Source organism: Myxine glutinosa, chromosome 5 (genome assembly GCF_964187855.1).
Source record: "Myxine glutinosa chromosome 5, kmMyxGlut1.1, whole genome shotgun sequence".
Taxonomy (NCBI): Eukaryota; Metazoa; Chordata; class Myxini; order Myxiniformes; family Myxinidae; genus Myxine; species Myxine glutinosa.
In genome coordinates this window covers 156,079,737-156,102,088 of record NC_136265.1, presented here as the reverse complement: position 1 = coordinate 156,102,088, position 22,352 = coordinate 156,079,737, and the positions used below count along the sequence as shown (strand labels likewise).

Here is a 22,352-nt window from a genome sequence, read left to right as displayed (position 1 = left end):
CTGGAGTCTGTCAAGTTCCTCTTTTAGTTTCTCTCTGAGTGCAACAGGAACTCTATGTGGTGGGTGTACAACTGGTTGTATGTGCGGGTCAATTTCGAAGTGATAATCACCTTCAAGCAGCCCTGTGCCTTCAAAGACATCTCCAGTCCGCTGCATGACCTTTTTGAGCTATAGTGGTGCTTGTAGATGCTGCCCAGGTTGACAATCCAGAGATGTAACAATCTGGTTTATATTCTCCGGATGAAGAGCAATCAGCTGCATCTGCAATGCAGCTCGGCTTCCCAGAAGTGGCATGCAGACATTTTCCATGATAACGAACTCTACACGGTACCGTCTGCCATTCTTTGGGTTGGTCAACTTCACCCGACAGCGACCCAACGGCTTTGCCTTGGTCTTGTTGTAGAACGACAGAATCTGCTCAGTTGCCTCAATCTTGTAACACAGTCCCTGCAGGTGTTTGGTAAAATATTGCACGTCGCACCACTATCAACTTGGAAGGTTACCAAGTTACCATGGATGTCCATATTTGCGAGGATCCGCTTTGGATGGGATGTCCGTACAGCATTAATTTGTTCCATGGTGGTTGAGACATCTGGAGATAGTGTGACCATGAAAATATCCTCAACTGGGCTCGGATCTTCGGCAGACTCGCTATCCATATGAACAACGTGGACAGAGCCTTGCTGGGCCCGCATGCAGACCGAACTGAAATGATTCAATGCGGAGCAATTTCGACAACGTTGTCCATAAGCTGGGCAGTAACGTGGCCCACGGGGATGCATCTGACCACAATACATGCACGCATCTCTCCTATTAGGAGTCTGCTTCCGATTACTTGGTAAAACGGTTGTATCAGGCATTTTCTGGTCCGTTCTGTACATATTTGCCTTAGGTCTGACCCCCATTGTGCGTTGGACAACTGCATGTACTGATGATGCAGACGTCACTTAAATAGCTCGTATACGTTCCTTCGATAATTCTGTAGCACGACATAGCTGCAAATACTTAGCCAAGTCAAGCTCTGCTTCTCGGAGTAAATGTTCACGCTTAGTGGAATCATTAATTGCAGGTGGATGCTCGGATTCTCAGTCCTGTGATATATTTCTCAATGTTCTCACCACTCTCTTGGTCTCTGGTGAAGAAACGATAGCGTTCCACCATCTCGTTTGTACGTGGGTGGCAATGGGCATCAAAAGCTTGAATGAGTTCAGCTGCGGTGCGTTCATCTTCAGCCGTGTCGAATGACACGGTGCGATAGATCTCCCTACCCTCTGTGGCGATCAAGTGGAGAATCAACTTCACCTTCCTCTCGTCTGATTGATCATGCATTGCAAGGTCCAAGTACAATTCCAACCCCTCCTTCCAGCGTCTCCACGTCTGCGGCAATTTCGCTGCATGGAAATCCAGTTTGCCCGGCAGTTGTATATTCATTGTCATCGGTGCTCGTGGATTTGTGGCTGATCCCATTATTGGTGTCGCCTCCACAGGCCGTGCTGTCGTGTCTGGCCCCTCAGACATCTTTTGCAAACTGAATTACACGGTTCAAACTCAAACCGAGGTCCCACGTAATAGTATAAGGAACTCACAGCAGATTCGGCGAAGTCAGCTGGCTTGATGGACCAAAAACTCGTATCCGTGCACAATCCTTGGCAGTCGGCACTTAGCACACCGGATATTGCACTGAGCACACCGGATATTGCACTGAGCACACCGGATATTGCACTTAGCACACCGGATCTTAGGCCTTCTTATGTTATGGGGCCGTGGTAATCACGATCGGCAGCGATCACTCACACCACGAAGCTGCGACGTACGATTCGATCACCTCTGACACCATGTTTCAAGGAGTAGTCATGAACAAAGGTCGGTGGGTCATTCAGGCTTCAATGAAGCACGTTCATCCAGCACCATTCTCAAGCATCGCCATTCCCGCCAGTGAGGATCCGCGCATGCGCACCGGGCTCATGGACTGCACAACATTTGAACACTGTAACACCTTCATGCGCATGCGCATAACAGTTGACAGTTGACACCCGCCGCCATCGTGTTCGTGGCCCGATGCGCTTTGTGGGTCAAACAACCTATATGGAGGTTTCCGTATTTTCATCGTCAGAAACACATGCCGTGTTTAAGGGAAACTGGGTTGTTATTCACTTATTCCGATATGAGGATTCGTTTCTTAACCCATTTCACCCGGATGGGGTGTGGCCAACACTCGCGTTAATTTACGTCATTACCGCGATTATCATTGTATAATCACGGGGCCTTATTACTATGACTATTAGTATTACTTATTAGGTTCAGTCCTTGTGGTAGTTACCCCGCCTACGCCCCTCCCCCTCTTGGCTTCCCTGTCTGCACACCACACATGAAGGGTTGGGCTGTACCCCACCCCCCAACTGCCCCCACAATTTTCTGCTGGAGCCGTCAATACTCCTCTCGTCAATACTCATTTAAAACTCACCTGTTGAAGATGCGGCAGAGACCTCAGGTAATAGCAGAGTGCAAAAGGGCAGACAGGAACGAGCATGAAGATACGCGACATCTCTGTGGAGAAACAATGCGACAAATGGAACAGACAGCCGTGGTAATGCGAACAAAAAGTTTCCCACGCTCTGTGACGTCAAAGTCACGCCCCTTGTGACGTCAATGAGTTCAGGTTTGTACCAAAATTGTATTCAAATTCGAGTTCTTTCGTTACCATGGTTAACAGTCACCACTCACCATGGTTACCATTTATTTCAGAGCTGGTCGATTAACAACTTCGGGGCTGTCTATATATTACGTACCCATTTTTGAATAATACCAGAAACCCCTCCATTGGAGGGAAGACCTTCAACCGACATCACCGATAAAATTAACACACTTATCACACGTCGATCATTCCAGGTCCATCTCAAACTCTGTCTCTGGAAGGATTGTCAAAAGAACCAAACTTGTCCAACGCGTTTCCACAATGAACCACCGGGAATAGGTTTAGAATCTCCAAATGCTGCGCCACACCATCAGCCAGCAACAACATATCATAGAGCACACCACTTGTCATAATTGGCATCCAGAGCGAGTCTCAGGCCATAGAAATGTAATTTGGAAATCTGAACCTCCGATGGTGCCACAAGGCCTTTGTGCGTAACTGAATTGGAGTACTGCTCTCTCCCATGGGATGGTGCAACACGCTTCACACCTGTCACTCATGGACATTGTGTAATCGATCTGAGGCTCAGATTGTTGTTTAAAGGTGCTGCAACAGCACGTGACAAAGGAAATTAAAACAAATAATTTATTTCATCATCTATTGTGTGCAATCGTGTTTACATCAAATAGCACGTTGGTCATAACGATAGGACGTCAGGAGCAAATGTGGACCCACGAGACATCAGTGGACAATTTGTGGTACCCCGAACAGATTATTTTTTTTGTACACACACAGGACATTTTGTGGTACCCCGAACAGATTTTGTTTTTTGCACACAGTGGACAATTTGTGGTACCCCGAACAGATTATTTTTTTTCTACACACAGTGGACAATTTGTGGTACCCTGAACAGATTTTTTTTTTTGTACACAGTGGACAATTTGTGGTACCCCGTAAAGATTATTTTTTTGTACACACACAGGACATTTTGTGGTACCCCGAACAGATTTTGTTTTTTGCACACAGTGAACAATTTGTGGTACCCCGAACAGATTTTTTTTTTCTACACACAGTGGACAATTTGTGGTACCCCGAACAGATTTTGTTTTTTGTACACACAGTGGACAATTTGTGGTACCCCGAACAGATTATTTTTTTTGGACACACACAGGACAATTTGTGGTACCCCGAACAGATTTATTTTTTTTGTACACACAGTGGACAATTTGTGGTACCCCGAACAGATTTTGTTTTTTGCACACAGTGGACAATTTGTGGTACCCCGAACAGATTATTTTTTTTCTACACACACAGGACATTTTGTGGTACCCCGAACAGATTTTGTTTTTTGTACACAGTGGACAATTGTGGTACCCCGAACAGATTTTTTTTTGGACACACACAGGACAATTTGTGGTACCCCGAACAGATTTTTTTTTTGTACACACAGTGGACAATTTGTGGTACCCCGAACAGATTTTTTTTTTTCTACACACAGTGGACAATTTGTGGTACCCCGAACAGATTTTTTTTTTTTTGTACACACAGTGGACAATTTGTGGTACCCCGAACAGATTTTGTTTTTTGTACACACAGTGGACAATTTGTGGTACTCCGAACAGATTTTGTTTTTTGTACACACAAAGGACATTTTGTGGTACCCCGAACAGATTTTGTTTTTTGCACACAGTGGACAATTTGTGGTACCCCGAACAGATTAATTTTTTTTGTACACACAGTGGACAATTTGTGGTACCCCGAACAGATTTTTTTTTTGTACACAGTGGACAATTTGTGGTACCCCGAACAGATTATTTTTTTGTACACACACAGGACATTTTGTGGTACCCTGAACAGATTTTGTTTTTTGCACACAGTGGACAATTTGTGGTACCCCGAACAGATTTTTTTTTCTACACACAGTGGACAATTTGTGGTACCCCGAACAGATTTTGTTTTTTGTACACACAGTGGACAATTTGTGGTACCCCGAACAGATTATTTTTTTTGGACACACACAGGACAATTAGTGGTACCCCGAACAGATTTTTTTTTTTTTGTACACACAGTGGACAATTTGTGGTACCCCGAACAGATTTTGTTTTTTGCACACAGTGGACAATTTGTGGTACCCCGAACAGATTATTTTTTTTCTACACACACAGGACATTTTGTGGTACCCCGAACAGATTTTGTTTTTTGTACACAGTGGACAATTGTGGTACCCCGAACAGATTTTTTTTTGGACACACACAGGACAATTAGTGGTACCCCGAACAGATTTTTTTTTTTGTACACACAGTGGACAATTTGTGGTACCCCGAACAGATATTTTTTTTTCTACACACAGTGGACAATTTGTGGTACCCCGAACAGATTTTTTTTTTTTTTGTACACACAGTGGACAATTTGTGGTACCCCGAACAGATTTTGTTTTTTGTACACACAGTGGACAATTTGTGGTACTCCGAACAGATTTTGTTTTTTGTACACACAAAGGACATTTTGTGGTTCCCCGAACAGATTTTGTTTTTTGCACACAGTGGACAATTTGTGGTACCCCGAACAGATTAATTTTTTTTGTACACACAGTGGACAATTTGTGGTACCCCGAACAGATTTTGTTTTTTGTACACACAGTGGACAATTTGTGGTACCCCGAACAGATTATTTTTTTTGGACACACACAGGACAATTTGTGGTACCCCGAACAGATTTTTTTTTTTTTGTACACACAGTGGACAATTTGTGGTACCCCGAACAGATTTTGTTTTTTGCACACAGTGGACAATTTGTGGTACCCCGAACAGATTATTTTTTTTCTACACACACAGGACATTTTGTGGTACCCCGAACAGATTTTGTTTTTTGTACACAGTGGACAATTGTGGTACCCCGAACAGATTATTTTTTTTGGACACACACAGGACAATTTGTGGTACCCCGAACAGATTTTTTTCTTTTTGTACACACAGTGGACAATTTGTGATACCCCGAACAGATTTTTTTTTTTCTACACACAGTGGACAATTTGTGGTACCCCGAACAGATTTTTTTTTTTTTGTACACACAGTGGACAATTTGTGGTACCCCGAACAGATTTTGTTTTTTGTACACACAGTGGACAATTTGTGGTACTCCGAACAGATTTTGTTTTTTGTACACACACAGATCATTTTGTGGTACCCCGAACAGATTTTGTTTTTTGCACACAGTGGACAATTTGTGGTACCCCGAACAGATTTTTTTTTTTTGTACACACAGTGGACAATTTGTGGTACCCCGAACGGTTTTTTTTTTTTGTACACAGTGGACAATTTGTGGTACCCCAAACAGATTATTTTTTTGTACACACACAGGACATTTTGTGGTACCCCGAACAGATTTTGTTTTTTGCATACAGTGGACAATTTGTGGTACCCCGAACAGATTATTTTTTTTCTACACACAGTGGACAATTTGTGGTACCCTGAACAGATTTTTTTTTTGTACACACAGTGGACAATTTGTGGTACCCCGAACAGATTTTTTTTTTTCTACACACAGTGGACAATTTGTGGTACCCCGAACAGATTTTTTTTTTTTTTTTTGTACACACAGTGGACAATTTGTGGTACCCCGAACAGATTTTGTTTTTTGTACACACAGTGGACAATTTGTGGTACTCCGAACAGATTTTGTTTTTTGTACACACACAGGACATTTTGTGGTACCCCGAACAGATTTTGTTTTTTGCACACAGTGGACAATTTGTGGTACCCCGAACAGATTTTTTTTTTTGTACACACAGTGGACAATTTGTGGTACCCCGAACAGATTTTTTTTTTTGTACACAGTGGACAATTTGTGGTACCCCAAACAGATTATTTTTTTGTACACACACAGGACATTTTGTGGTACCCCGAACAGATTTTGTTTTTTGCATACAGTGGACAATTTGTGGTACCCCGAACAGATTATTTTTTTTCTACACACAGTGGACAATTTGTGGTACCCTGAACAGATTTTGTTTTTTGTACACACAGTGGACAATTTGTGGTACCCCGAACAGATTTTTTTTTTCTACACACAGTGGACAATTTGTGGTACCCCGAACAGATTTTTTTTTTTTTGTACACACAGTGGACAATTAGTGGTACCCTGAACAGATTTTGTTTTTTGTACACACAGTGGACAATTTGTGGTACTCCGAACAGATTTTGTTTTTTGTACACACACAGGACATTTTGTGGTACCCCGAACAGATTTTGTTTTTTGCACACAGTGGACAATTTGTGGTACCCCGAACAGATTTTTTTTTTTTGTACACATAGTGGACAATTTGTGGTACCCCGAACAGATTTTTTTTTTTGTACACAGTGGACAATTTGTGGTACCCCGAACAGATTATTTTTTTGTACACACACAGGACATTTTGTGGTACCCCGAACAGATTTTGTTTTTTGCACACAGTGGACAATTTGTGGTACCCCGAACAGATTATTTTTTTCTACACACAGTGGACAATTTGTGGTACCCTGAACAGATTTTGTTTTTTGTACACACAGTGGACAATTTGTGGTACCCCGAACAGATTATTTTTTTCTACACACAGTGGACAATTTGTGGTACCCCAAGCAGATTTTGTTTTTTGTACACAGTGGACAATTTGTGACACCCCGAACAGATTATTTTTTTTTGTACACACACAGGACAATTTGTGGTACCCCGAACAGATATATATTTTTTTGTACACATAGTGGACAATTTGTGGTACCCCGAACAGATTTTTTTTTTCTACACACAGTGGACAATTTGTGGTACCCCGAACAGATTTTTTTTTTTTTTTGTACACACAGTGGACAATTTGTGGTACCCCGAACAGATTTTGTTTTTTGTACACACAGTGGACAATTTGTGGTACTCCGAACAGATTTTGTTTTTTGTACACACAGTGGACAATTTGTGGTACCCCGAACAGATATTTTTTTTTGCACACAGAGTCCAGGCTCGTGGAAGAGCTCGTAAATACCCTGGATTTATTAGGGGAAAACAAGCTTTCAACTGAGAGCCACGGTTGGGCAGCTCCAAAAGTTCTGTGCTTGTGTATCGAATCACTACTTTATCCGAAGCCGAAGTGGGGCTCGAACCTTGCTTTGATATCTCATAGTTTATCATTATCACTGCGGAAGAATGTACTTCCCATGGGGGTGGCAGGGAGGGGCATTCCTCTTTGGGGTATATGGATTGCAGTGGAGATCCTGGGTCGGGCCTCAAGAACGTTGGGGGTGTGTTCATTTAACAAGTTCCTTGAAGAACACTCACCAAGTGGATTGAGCATTCGAGCAAGCACTCCATTCGAAACCGTTGATAAGGAACGGCAGGCTTGACAAGCGCTAGCTAGTTGCTTGGTAACTGAACACATCCCAGGTTACTTCCCTTTCCGTTTTGTGTTAAACAACGACTGGGAAGATGGAACTTTTTGGCCTAAATGCAAAACGTTACATTTGGCACAAACCCAACAGAGCACATCACCCAAAGACCACCATCCCTACATCTCATGACAAAGTCCCTCCTCACACAGCCAAACCATCGAAAGGGTCGTTTGACAAGCATCCGCTTCAGCTCCGGCTCAGAGCATGGCAGAACTGGGAGGGGCTTTCTACAGAACCGAATCATCACCCCTCTCCATTGTCTGCTGTGGAACCTTGTCGCTCGCCTGGGAGGCCCGCCAGCGAACCTGGCAAGTCCTCAAGCGTACGATCATGAAACCGGCCTCTCCAAGACGCTCAGCGACAGAGCCCAGTCGGACGTCTGAATATGAACAGAGCTTTGTATCGAACCAGTCCCAGAACCGGCTCGGCGTCCGAAAGATGCGCTTTGTGGGTCAAACAACCTCTATGGAGGTTTCCCTATTTTCATCGTCAGAAACACACGCCGTGTTTGAGGGAAACTGGGTTGTTATTCACTTATTCCGATATGAGGATTCGTTTCTTAACCCATTTCATCCGGATGGGGTGTGGCCAACACTCGCGTTAATTTACCTCATTCCCGCGATTATCATTGTACAATCACGGGGCCCTATTACTATGACTATTAGTATTACTTATTAGGTTCAGTCCTTGTGGTAGTTACCCCGCCTACGCCCCTCCCCGTCTTGGCTCCCCTGTCTGCACATCACACATGAAGGGTTGGGCTGTACCCCACCCCCCAACTGCCCCCACAATTTTCTGCTGGAGCGATGCTCTCCCGTCAATACTCATTTAAAACTCACCTGTTGAAGATGCGGCAGAGATCTCAGGTAATAGCAGAGTGCAAAAGTGCAGACGAGAACGAGCATGAAGATACGCGACCTCTCTGTGGAGAAACAATGCGACAAATGGAACAGACAGCCGTGGTAATGCGAACAAAAAGTTTCCCACGCTCTGTGACGTCGAAGTCACGCCCCTTGTGACGTCAATGAGTGACAGTTCGTACCAAAATTGTATTCAAATTCGAGTTCTTTCGTTACCATGGTTAACAGTCACCACTCACCATGGTTACCATTTATTTCAGAGCTGGTCGATTAACAACTTCGGGGCTGTCTATATATTACGTACGCATTTTTGGACAATACCAGAAACCCCTCCATTGGAGGGAGGACCTCCAACCTACATCACCGATAACATTAACACACTTATCACACGTCGATCATTCCAGGTCCATCTCAAATTCTGTCTCTGGAAGGATTGGCAAACGAACCCAACTTGTCCAACGCGTTTCCACAATGAACCACCGGGAATAGGTTTAGTATCTCCAAATACTGCGCCACACCATCAGCCAGCACCACATATCATAGAGCACACCACTTGTCATAATTGGCATCCAGAGCGAGTCTCAGGCCATAGAAATGTAATTTGGAAATCTGAACCTCCGATGGTGCCACAAGGCCTTTGTGCGTAACTGAATTGGAGTACTGCTCTCTCCTATGGGATGGTGCAACACGCTTCACACCTGTCACTCATGGACATTGTGGAATCGATCTGAGGCTCAGATTGTTGTTTAAAGGTGCTGCAACAGCACGTGACAAAGGAAATTAAAATAAATAATTTATTTCATCATCTATTGTGTGCAATCGTGTTTACATCAAATAACACGTTGGTCATAACGATAGGACGTCAGGAGCAAATGTGGACCCACAAGACATCAGTGGACAATTTGTGAAACCCCGAACAGATTTTGTTTTTTTTGTACACACAGTGGACAATTTGTATGGCCCCGAACAGGTTGTTTTTTTTGTACACACAGTGGACAATTTGTGGAACCCCGAACAGCTTTTTTTTTTTTGTACATACAGTGGACAACTTGTAGTACCCCGAACAGATTTTTTGTTTTTTTTGTACACAGTGGACAATTTGTGGTACACCGAAGTTTATTTTTGTTGTACACACAGTGGACAATTTGTGGTACCCCGAACAGATTTTTTTTTTGTACACACAGTGGACAATTTGTGGTAGCATGCTCAGAGCATGGCAGAACTGGGAGGGGCTTTCTGCAGAAACGAATCATCACCTCTCTCCATTGTCTGCTGTGGAACCTTGTCGTCGCTCGCCGGGGAGGACGGCCAGCGAATAAGGCAAGTCCTCAAGCGTACGATCATGAAACCGGCCCTCTCCAACACGCTCAGCTACAGAGCCCAGTCGGACGTCTGAATATGAACAGAGCTTTGTATTGAACCAGTCCCAGAACCGGCTCGGCGTCCGAAAGTCTCTGCCCCGTACCGGTGCTTCAAGCCCGATTCGTCCTTCGGTTGTAACCTTCGTCACTCATTTGAGCAGGTGAGCGAAGGTGCTGCGGTTGCCTCAACCTTTTGCCATTCATTCTGCAGCCTGCACGAGGACACGCTTGCGGCATCGTTCCGGGATAGTGCCGCTCCTGCTGCGCCTCGAATGGGCATTTCTGCTGGACCACGTGGCATCAAGACTCAGCTTCCCACCTTCAATGTCCAACTTTTCACTGAAGTCTGAAGGCCGTAAAGTTAAAGGAAGCTGAAACTTGGCATATGAACTAACGTGTGTTCGACATTGTGTGTGAATTTCGTGAATGTAACTCGTTTACTTTAGAAATGAGACCCTCTCAGACATGCACAAACATTCCCTCTCATACTGTACATGTGCATTCATTTTTATGACATTTTCCCCTCGATCCTGAAAGACAAAAAAATAAAATGCACACACAGGAACATTTATTACCCTTTATTTGAAGCACATATGAAAGGTCATGCAAATAAAATAAATGTAGTTATGCAAACAGTTATTGAGCAACAAAAATCATGTCGGGTCTAAAAGACTCGACTTTATAGGGGGTGCAGGAGTTTTTTTTTTTACTTGAAGGTCCTCCTTGGGGGCCGTGCGGAGGCCCAAAAGGACCCACGGCAGCCGGTCGGCCCAACCGCCGTCCTGAAGGCCGGCCATGAGCGCGGCCTTCATGGAGCGGTGGAATCGCTCGCACAACCCGTTGGCTTGGGGGTGGTAGGCCGTAGTACGGTGGAGCTTGACCCCCAGGTTGCGGGCGACTGCGCCCCACAGCTCGGAGGTGAACTGCGGTCCGCGGTCCGACGAGATGTCCGCCGGTGCGCCGAAGCGGGCGACCCAGGTGGCGATGAAAACCTGCGCCACGTCGGCGGTGGTGGTGGAGACGAGGGGAACGGCCTCCGGCCACCTGGTGGTCCTGTCCACCATGGTGAGCAGGTGTGTGAAACCCCGTGATGGGGGGAGGGGGCCCACCAGGTCCACGTTGACGTGGTCGAAACGTCGTTCGGGCACGGTGAAAGGTGCCAGCGGGGCCTGGGTGTGTCGGTGGACCTTGGCCTGTTGGCAGGCTGTGCAGGTGCTGGTCCAATCGCGGACGTCCCGTCGAAGGCCGTGCCAGACGAATCACGCCGATACCAGCTTCTGGGAAGCTTTCCGGCCCGGGTGGGAAAGGCCGTGGAGGGAGGCGAAGATGCAGCGCTGCCAGGTAACGGGCACGATGGGGCGAGGCTGGCCTTGGGAGACGTCGCAGAGCAGGACAGTGTCCGCGAAGGGGATGTCGGCCAGGCGGAGGCCCGTGTCCGCCGCCCGGAGGGCTTGCACCGTGGTGTCGGTGGTTTGGTCCGCCGCCATAAGCGCGAAGTCCACGCCGAGGTGGACCGCGTTCACGCTGGCCCGAGAAAGACAGTCGGCCACGGCGTTGTCTTTGCCGGCGACGTGCCGGATGTCCGTGGTAAACTCTGACACGGCGGAGAGGTGGCGCTGTTGGCGGGCCGACCACGGCTCCGTGACCTTGGCCATTGCGTCAACCAACGGCTTGTGGTCGACGAACGCCGTGAAGGGTCAACCCTCCAGGAGGTGGCGGAAATGGCGAACGGCCAGGTGTAGACCGAGGAGCTCACGGTCAAACGTGCTATATTTGAGCTCGTTCGGCCGGAGTTGCCGGCTGAAAAAAGCGAGTGGCTGCCAAACCCCGTTCACCCATTGCTCATGTACGGCGCCCACCGCGTAGTCGGAGGCATCCGTGGTGAGGGCGATGGGAGCGTTGAGCACCGGGTGAGCGAGCAGTGTTGCGTCGGCGAGGGCCCACTTTGAGCTTTTAAAGGCTCCATTGCTGCGGACCAGGCGACGTCGTGCTTGGCCGGCTTGCCCCGGAGGGCTTCATAGAGGGGCCGCATGAGTTGAGCAGCGCGGGGCATGAAGCGGTGATAGAAATTCACCATTCCCAGGAATTCCTGCAGGGCCTTTATGGAGCGGGGACGCGGAAACGTGGTGATGGCCTCGACCTTGGTTGGCAGCAGCACGGCCCCGTTCTTGGTGATGTGGTGGCCCAAAAAATCAACGGCCGTCGTGCCAAAGTGGCATTTGGCTGGGTTGACGATGAGGCCGTGCTCGCTGAGGCGCCCGAACAGTATTCGGAGGTGGAGGAGGTGCTCGGCCCGGGACGTGCTGGCGACGAGGATGTCGTCCAGGTAAACGAAGAGGAACGGCAGGTCGCGCAGCACGCCGTCCATCAAGCGCTGGAATGCCTGAGCCGCGTTCTTGAGGCCAAACGGCATTCGCAGGAATTCGAATAAGCCGAACGGCGTGATGACGGCCGTTTTTGGGACGTCGGCCGCCCTGACAGGTACCTGGTGATATCCCCGTATTAAATCGATCTTTGAAAAAATGACCCGTCCTGCCAAACGGGCGGAGAAGTCTTGGATGTGCGGGATCGGATACCTGTCGGGGGTGGTAGCGTCGTTAAGGCGGCCGTAGTCGCCACATGGGCGCCAGCCGCCCCCTGGTTTTGGGACGATGTGTAGTGGCGAAGCCCACGCGCTATCGGAGCGCCGCACGATGCCGAGGTGTTCCAAAGCATCGAACTCGGCTTTGGCCACGGAGAGCTTGGCTGGGCCGAGGTGGCGGGCTCTGGCATAGACCGGCGGGCCCGTGGTTGGTATGTGGTGCTCGATCCCATGACGTACTGCGACGGCCGAAAACATCGGCCGCGTGAGGGCCGGGAACTCCGTGAGCAGGCGAGCAAACTCGTTCGCCGCCGGGAGGGCGCATGCCAGCTCGGTCGGAGCGGAGCTGCTCAATGTGCATGCCAGGGAGCTGAAGGTCTCAGCATTGATGAGGCGACGCCGTTGGACGTCCACCAGCAGTCCGTGTGCGCAGAGGAAGTCGGTGCCTAGCAGAGCCATGGGCACGCTTGCGGTTACAAAAGTCCAATTAAAGCGTTGGCCGCCGAAGCAGAGGGTGACGTTGCGCGGGCCAAAGGTGCGGATGGCCGATCCATTGGCCGCAACCAAGGAGGGGCCGCAAACCGCGGACTGCCTGTCCTGATCGGAGGCGGGTATGACGCTCAGTTGGGCGCCGGTGTCACACAGGAAGCGCCGTCCGGACGCTTTGTCCGTGATGAAAAGTAAGTTGCCCGTGTGGCCGGCGCTCATGGCTGGTAATGAATGCCGGCCCGGCCGTTTCCCGGCTTGCCGAAGGTGCACGGGGGTCGGCATGTCCGATTGTCCGTACCTTCTGTCCGAACCTGGCATGATAATAACACCACGCCTGGTCAGGTGGAGGCTCCGGTCGTCGTGCTGGAGGTGGTCGGCGTGGCGTAGCGGCCACCAATTGTGTCGGCAGTTTGGTCGTCGACCGTGCCGGGTGCTCGGGCGCCATGGGCGTTGCTTCGGACGGCGGTGGGCTCCAGGTCGCTGCTCCAATGCGTTGGCCTGCCGCGGAGATCTTGTCGGCTTCCCTGGCGAGGGCGCGGGGATCCGTGATTGTCGTGCTTGCCAGGGCAAGGCGTACCGGGCTAGGCAGCTGATGGAGGAACATCTCCCGGAACAGGAATGCCGGAGAGTGCTCGCCGAGCAGCGAAAGCATGTAGTCCATTCGCTCGGACGGGTGCGTGTCGCCGAGCTCGGGCAGGTCGAGCAGGCGCCGTGCGCATTCCACTGATGAGAGGACGAAAGCGTCGAAGAGGAGCTTTTTAATCGCGTCGTATTTGTCAGTGGCTGGCGGGCGCTCGAGGAGGCTCAGGGCGCGGGCCGCGGTGACTGAGCCGAGTGCTGCTACCACATGGTGGAAGCGGGTGTCGTCGGCCGTGATGCCTCGCAGGGCGAACAGGGAGTCTGCCTGGGCGAACCAAACCGCCGCGTGAGCCTCCCAGAAGGTAGGCAGTTTGAGGGCAACTGCCGTGTCTATGTCGGGTCACCAATGTAGGAGCTATGCTCCAACGTAAATCGAAAGAATGGACGCGACAAAAAGCTGGAATTCGTCCGAGTTTCTTTATTGTGTCAAATCAACTCGGGTACTCTGAAAAGCCCGTTTATCGGGCAGCAATATATATACACATTATCCCGGAGCGTTTGCCCGGGAAAGGCGAGAGGGGGCGTGCCCGGGCGTCCTGGACAAGGCCTGGCAAGTCGAGAGCGGGCATGCCCGGGTGCGCCCGGGCATCCCGGACGAGGCCTGGCAAGTCGAGAGCGGGCATGCCCGGGCGTCCTGGGCGAGCCCGGCATGGTGATCGCTCCGCGTCCTCGGTAGGTGCAAGGCGATTGTGTATACCCAGCGGTAGCCGCTACACTACGATGTATCTGTACTTGTACATTAATTATTTACTTTTCAACACACATTGTGATCTAAAAAGGCTGCTCTGTGATTTTGCTTTGTTTATGAGCTTGTTGCTGTTCTAATTTAAGATCTTCATATAAAAAAGTTGTTTTTAAAAGTTACCGAAGAGAGAGAAATGACGGGGTGTAAGTGGAAGATTGGCGGGGGGGGGGGGGCGTGGAGTCTGCGAGTTTGCTTACCCCAGAGCCCCTGCTATCTCTGGATGTGTGCATGCGCACTTGCGTGCGTGCGTGCGTGTTACTTGAAAGGGAGTGAAATGTGATCTTTACCTCTTATAAACCGTCTGAAAAAGCATCTTTAGTGAACATGAATGGTGATTTAGACTTTGACCATCATGACATATAGTTACACAATTCCTGAAATTACATTTCTCATCTGACTCTTTTCCCAAACACATTTACCTGAACCCTGCCTCCTCCACCTACATGCTTATGTAATGAATAAATAGTTTCAGGATTACAAGCAAAGAAAAGAAAATACAACTTCACTCTGCAGTTTATAGCTCCACTTTCTATTTTCTCAAATTACAACAAATGATTGAATGTCCATGAGCAGGAACATGCAGACGCATCATTAAATCGATGTACTCACAACTGTCACTTTTGCTGCAGTATAAAAATTTTAAAGAACAGTTGTGGAAACTCTGGACACCCTCCAAAGATAATTTTTTTCGTTTAGGCCTCACAGATAACGAGATACAAGCACAGGCCATCATTTTTATCATTGCTGGCACCGAGACGACAGCGAATACACTCTCGTATGTGGCGTACAACCTCGCTGTTCATCCTGACATTCAGAGCAAGTTGCAGGAGGAGATTGACGAGGCATTCCCAAACAAGGTATCACACTCATTGTTATGTATGATCTTCAATAAAATATGTTTTCATGATCTTGGATTAGGTACCACCACTTTAATCTGTTGGCCAGATAGTGTGTTGGCCATCTGAAGAGGAGCAGTCTTGGTGATTCTCGGACCCTGGCCAAAAGTCAAGGATGGGACTGCCTCCCACATGTCCCTCATCAACACTGTGTCTCCCCTTTGTATACATTGCAGCTTTCGAATATCCACTTACCCCATCGATGTCCTGCACTGTCACGATTTCACAAACATCACAAAATGCTCACATATTCCAGGTAGTTTTAAATGGGACCAAAGAACAATAAATGTTGGTTCGATGACAGAAGAAAGTAGAAAAGTCATCAAAATGTTGAATAAAACGATTTCTATTTGTTGTCTTAAACAAATGAGGTGGAAACAGCAATGTACAAGGCTTATTTGCTGCAACAAAAACATTTTCTAGTGTGGACATCAAGGTTGCATTGGTGTTCTCATCACAGCAAGTTTTATCCAAACAGTAATAGAGGTAAAGGGATTCAGCTTTCACCAGCCATGGCACTTCAGGATCTGTGAACTTTCCCACCCAGATTTCTCCCAATGGCAAATCCTCTCTGCTGGACTTGATGACAAACTTCCCCGCAAGTGTTACCTGCTTCAATGGATTCATCTCGTCGAGTGTAAACGAATCGATAAATAAACTGTTGGCAATATTTTAATTGTCAGTTCTTCAAGGCATCATCATCATCTTCATCTGATTAATCGTCATCTGGAACAAACGGTTCTTCCTGGGTATCATCGTTGTTCTCGAAAAACGTCACAAAAGCACATCTCTGTGCAGATTAAGTTGTTCTTTTTACATTTACAGTGAAGTGTACCAAGAATATACGAAGAACTTGGATGAAAATTACGTCCTCAAGCTCTGGTTTGTATATGATACCCCTCGAATCTAAAAAATTGGAATGCAGTACATTTGTATTTCGTTCTTAAGGTATCATACTTTCAAACAAAACAAGTGGTGCTTATAGCATGATTTGGACAGATATTTACCTTTCCCCTATGAGTCTCAAATCAAACTAAACAATGAAAACTTGCATTAAAAAAAAATAATCTCAATATTGAAAAAATGTTATCGAACATGAATGTTGTCGAATGCCTGAAGCTATCAGATTATTGAATGTCTGTGTTTGTAGTCGGAGTTGACCTATGAAGGTGTGATGCAACTGCCATATCTGGACATGGTTATCAGCGAAACCTTAAGGAAGTTCCCGATTGCTATACGTCTTGAGCGTGTTTGCAAAGATTCCACAGAGCTCGGTGGACTACATGTGCCACGCGGAATGGTTATCGGCGTGCCGCTTTTTGCCCTTCATCGGGACCCTAGCATATGGCCAGAACCTGAAGAATTCAGGCCAGAGCGGTATGTTTGTGCTTTTCGAAGCTTCGGCATTGTAATATTTTGGTTTATATCCTGAAGGGTCTTAATTCCCCCCTTCCCAAGAAGGTACTTCGAGAAGGTGTAAGTTGACACAGTAACTGAGCAATGTCTACTTGCTCCCGGCAACCAAGATTCACAAAGGAAGCAAAGGAAGGCCGCAATCCGTACGCCTATCTACCATTCGGAGCTGGGCCTCGGAACTGCATTGGCATGCGCTTTGCTCTCGTGCACATGAAGATGGGTTTCGTGGCATTACTGCAGGAGTTCAATATTCGAACTACACCAGAAACGGAGGTGGGTGTTGTTACAAAGGTTGGCCTTGATAAGTTAACTTTGCATCAGAAATATAGCAAAATCCAAATCAAACATTGCATGATGCTGCAGAATATGTAAAAAAAATAATTTATTCTGGTGTGTTGTTTTTCATGATCGAGTGAGCTTATTGAAAAAGTATACCAGAGGCACAATGAAAAACAAAAATTATGCTTTGTGCAATCATTCACAAAATATGTGAACTGATCCACAAATTGGGTTTCCCATAATAAATTGGACAGATCCATTTTGAAATGGATCCAATCTGCCAGCCTCATGTAATGCGCTTTCTTCGATATCCCAATGGTTGTGTTTTTTATTTAGAAAATCTTTAGTAGACTAACAAAGAATAAAAATGAAATGAATAAATAATGTGAATGAAGACATGAAAAACAATTGAAAACTTTTTATTTTATTTTGAAGAGGAAAGGTTTTCTCCTCCCAGTCGGCATCGTACGCAGTGTCCCCTCCTGGAAGGCACAGTTGCATTGTTAGAAAGAAGCTTACACGATAGCATAATACACCGTTGGCACATGACTTTGTGGCCTGCAAAAGTATTCACCCCCTACCAAAATTATAATGCCATATGTATATAAATTACAAATATGCAGAAGCTATTTTTCCAAATTAACTTTTTATTAATGTCTGAAGAGATCAAACTAAACACTTATAGTTGAAGGAAGTTGCATGTCAGGAATATCTGCAAAAAAATGTAGAAATCAAAATTCACTGGTTGCAAAAGTATTCAGCCCCTTAGGTCAGTACTTGGTGGAAGCACCTTTTGCAGAAATAACTTCTCCAAATGTTTTTGGATCGGTCTCTACTAACTTTGTACAGTGAGATGGTGAAATCTTTGTGCATTCCTCACGTGAAAATTGTTCGAGTTCTGCCAAGTTTGATGGGGATCATCGATGGAATGCAATTCTCAGGTCTCGCCATAAATGTTAAATTGGGTTCAGGTCAGGTCTTTGACTAGGCCACTCAAGAACTTTTATTTTCTTCTTATTCAGTCACTTCAGTGTGGGGTTAGCTTTGTGCTTCCAATCATTGTCCTGCTAAAATGTGAATCTCCTACCCAGTTTCAGATTCACGGCTGATTCAAGCAGGTTTTCATCAAGGATTCTCCTGTACTTTGCACCATCCATTGTCCCTTCTATCCTGACAAGCTTGCTAGCTCCTGCTGATGAAAAGCAGCCCCATAAGATGATGCTGCCACCACCATGCTTGACAATAGGGATGATGTTGACTGGGCAATATGCAGTGTTAGGCTTGCATCAGATGTAATGCTTTGAATTTAGACCAAAAAATTAAATTTTTGTTCCATCTCACCAAAAACGTTTCTCCACATGTCTGCAGTATCATCGAGATGCTTTTCGCAAACTCCATATGAGCTTTTACATGCGTTTTTTTCAGTAATGGCTTCCTTCTTGTGACCTGTCCATAGAGGCGAGCCTTGTAAAGGGAATGGGATATTGTTGATTTATACCTGGTGATTAATGCCAGGTGGGGTTGACTCAGCCTGTCATCCTTCCGAGGTCGGCAAAATGAGTACCAGACAATTGGTTATAGAGAGGCATTGCTTCAGCTGCAGACACGCCCACATAAAAATGATGCAACCAGCAGTTGGGGTGGCTGCACACGAACCGCCCACCAAATTGTTGATTTGATGAATACTGACACACATCTCGGACATAGAGCCTTACAGCTCTTTCAAGGTCATTTTGGATTTACAGGATATTACAAACCAGTTTCCTGCTTGCCTGGCCGCTGAGTTTCGATTGGCGACCTGATCTGGGTAGAGTCTGGGTGGTATCATACGTCTTCCACGTATTAATGATGCATTTCACCATATTCAAAAGGATAATGATGACCACTCCTTTTTGTATATTCAGACGCTTCAGGCTGCCAAGGCAGTTTCTAGGCTATCGGGTACAATCCTGGACAGTTCGTCACTCTAACACAGGTTATTTGAATGGCTTATTCCTCCGAGTAAGCTGGTGCTCATTTTGCCGACCTTGGAACGATGACAGGCTGAGTCAACCCCACTGGTGTTGATTCAACGGCGTGACCGGGGGCTTGAACTCAGGACCCTGGGATCTCAAACCAACCACCTTAACCGTTGAGCCAACACCAGGCTTCAAAGGGATAATGAGTAAATTTGAAATCTTCCTATAATCCTCTCCCGAATGGTACTTCAATACCACTTTATGTATGACGTCTTTGGAAAGCTCCTTGTTCTTCATGCTTGCGTTGTTGGTTGACCAAGTGAGTTACACCTTAAAACTCCTTACATAAGTCGAGGAGCTTCATTTTAAAGTTAAACCACTGAACACATACAGGTGAAACCTATTACACTTATTTTATAACCTTTCAAACAAATAATTTGCTGCTGAAGTGGTTTTTGGTTAATTCGGTAAAGCGTTTGAATACTGATGCAACTAAGAATCATCTAATTTTTTTAGCTTTATTACTTTGGAGTAGTTTGTGAAGACTGTATATATTAAGTTTGATTTTCAAGCATCATGAAATAAGCTCAGGTGGCATCAAAATGTGAAAACTTTGGAATGGGGGATCAGGGGGTGAGTGGGTGAATACTTTTGTAGAGGTTGGGAAGATGGAAGCAAGGAAGGGGAGAGAGAGCGACTCCTCACCAGTCACCACACGTCGACACGACGGTGTGGGTGTGAAGAGGGAGTGGGAGAGAGGAAGGGGTGAGAGAAAGAAGGACAGAGAGGGAGGGGGAGAAAAAGAGAGGGATGAGAAAGGGGGGAAGAAAAAATGAAAAGAGGGAGTTAGCAAAGAGGACGTTATGCTTTATGAACACAAACAAATTTATAATTATAGTTTCTCTGCACACATTGAAGCCTGCAGATGAACACCACCTTGTGAACTCTTTTGCAGATTCCACTGGAAATTGGTAAAGTTGGTCTCTTGTCTCCGAAAAATCCAATCAAGCTCAAGTTTGAGAGGCGTCAGCGACACGAGGAGGTTACACCACATGAGGGCGAGGAATCGGAGTGAAGTTTTGCTTTTCCACCTGTACCTTGGCCAAAATGTTTCAACATTTGTGAAATTGGTGTTGGGTTTGCTTTTAATTGTATAATGATTAAATTATGTGACATGTAATATGCCTTCCTGAAAGATTAACCATGCAGTAACATGCATAGAATAGCACAATCGGCTTCATGCTTTGTGTTGTCCTGGAATGAGAAGGAAGCTGACGTCATTGGATGGTGGTGGGCATGTGTGAATGAAGTAAAGGGGTTATGGCTTCCATTATTCTGAGTGATCGTCTTTGATCTACTTGGTAATGTAGATGGGAATAATTTGGTGTATTTCTATTCCCTTGTCTGGGATACAACAACTTGGCGCAAGGATCTGATTGTTTTGGAACCCAAAGAAACAGAGTAAAACATGGCTGTATTTGGAATTATGGGAGCTTTTGATAAGAGGAGTGCTTTGATAACTACACAGACAGATGCAATTGACGGCAAAAAAGATAATGCTGTTCCTGGTTTTTCTGGAAGCAGACACGTTCAAAATGTTCAAGAACTTGTGTCAACTGGATGATCTAAAACCAAAATGTTGTTACGATTTGAAGAGACTTTTAGCAGAACATATCACATTGGATTTCAGAGTGAACTCCCCCCTCAACCCCCAACCCCTCTTCTCGAAGCCCCTCGGTATGGGGATAACCAAGAGTTGATGTTAAGTAAAGGAAAGCGTCCATCCTTGTTTGGGACGAATTGGCCAAGTAAGATAAAGGTAGATTGGGGAAGTATCTTCTTGGTAACAAGTGTTGAAAAGCCCAAGATTTCTGTCCCTCAATCAAGTCAATTTCCACCAGAGTTGAACCAGCTGTTAAATCAGAATAGATCATTGTTTTCTCGTGAGGGCATGGGCATAAAAGGGTTCGGTGCATCTTTCAGGCTAAATTCTGATGCAAAACCAGTGTTTCAGAAAACTAGACCCACACCATATTTTATTGTAGAAAATGAGTGTGACAGGCTACCTAAGGTTGATATATTATGCCGTGTACACCGTAATGATTGGGCATCACCAGCAGTTCATGTGCCCAAACCAAATAATGAGATGAGGGTTTGTAATGATTACAAAACCGTTAATGAGGTTATTGAGGATGATTATTAACTCCCCAACATACAGGATCAGGTTGCCAAAATCACACAGAACACAAAGAACACAGAACAACCCAAACTCTTCTCAAAGTTAGATTTAACCGGTGCATTTAACCAGTTATTTCTGGATGAAGAATCAGCAAAGTTGATGGTGTTAAACACCCAGAAACAAGATGGGCATTCCAGGGGATTTCAGGAAAGAAAACAAGGAATTTGAAGAAGGTGGGTTTGGGATATATTCACGGGGGTGGAAAATATCAAGGTTTTGGATGGAGAAGATATGGTGGTAAACAGCTGTTTGAAGATCTGGAGGGAGGAGTGGGATTGAAGAGAGTTTGGGACTTTGTTGCAGAGGTGGGAAAAAAGAGGAATGAAAGAATGAAGGTGAGCAGTAAGTCTTGATTTTTGGCAGTTTCACCAGTAGACTGTTACTGGCTGACATTGTGCTTCCTCCAGGAATATTTAGGGGACAGAGCACAGACAGAGCAGGGGGTGCAAGGCTGCAGAGTAGTCAGTAGAAGATAGACAGATCGCCAACGCACCTGCGGTGAGAGAGTGAAAGGCCTTCAGAATCGGCTTGGCATTTTTGAAAAAAAAAAAAAAATTCAACTTAAATCTTCAACTTCAATTGTTTATAAAATGTAATATCACGTATATTACAAATATATTTGTGCAAAATAATTGTTTGTATTATGATTGGTGTAAATCATGACAACACAGCAACTCAGGTACAGTCATTATCCTCAGGTAAAACAAGCCCGTTCCTCTAACAACGCGCGCTCGCCTCACCAAGCTAGTATATACGTGTGTGTGTGTATATATATATATATATATATATATATATATATATATATATATATATATATATATATATATATATATATATATA

General features: G+C 46.0%; 1 protein-coding gene across 1 annotated transcript; it reads left to right on the top strand.

The window, feature by feature from the left end:
• Positions 1 to 1,853: 1,853 nt before the first annotated feature.
• On the top strand, positions 1,854 to 20,606 carry LOC137428067 (cytochrome P450 3A19-like). The gene is made up of 6 exons (XM_078777423.1): positions 1,854 to 1,989; positions 10,482 to 10,625; positions 15,421 to 15,581; positions 16,771 to 16,997; positions 17,147 to 17,309; positions 20,229 to 20,606. Exons 1-6 carry the CDS (start codon positions 1,854 to 1,856, stop codon positions 20,346 to 20,348), a joined length of 951 nt encoding a protein of 316 aa, XP_078633549.1. The 3' UTR covers positions 20,349 to 20,606.
• Positions 20,607 to 22,352: the final 1,746 nt, after the last annotated feature.

Bases quoted from the DNA above. Each gene is read 5' to 3' on its own strand.
- LOC137428067 (XM_078777423.1), top strand. From the start codon at position 1,854: ATGAACAAAGGTCGGTGGGTCATTCAGGCTTCAATGAAGCACGTTCAT. The intron at 1,990-10,481 runs GTAACACCTTCA...TTCATTCTGCAG, and splicing joins CTGCACAACATTTGAACACT to CCTGCACGAGGACACGCTTG. The intron at 15,582-16,770 runs GTATCACACTCA...CTGTGTTTGTAG, and splicing joins ACGAGGCATTCCCAAACAAG to TCGGAGTTGACCTATGAAGG.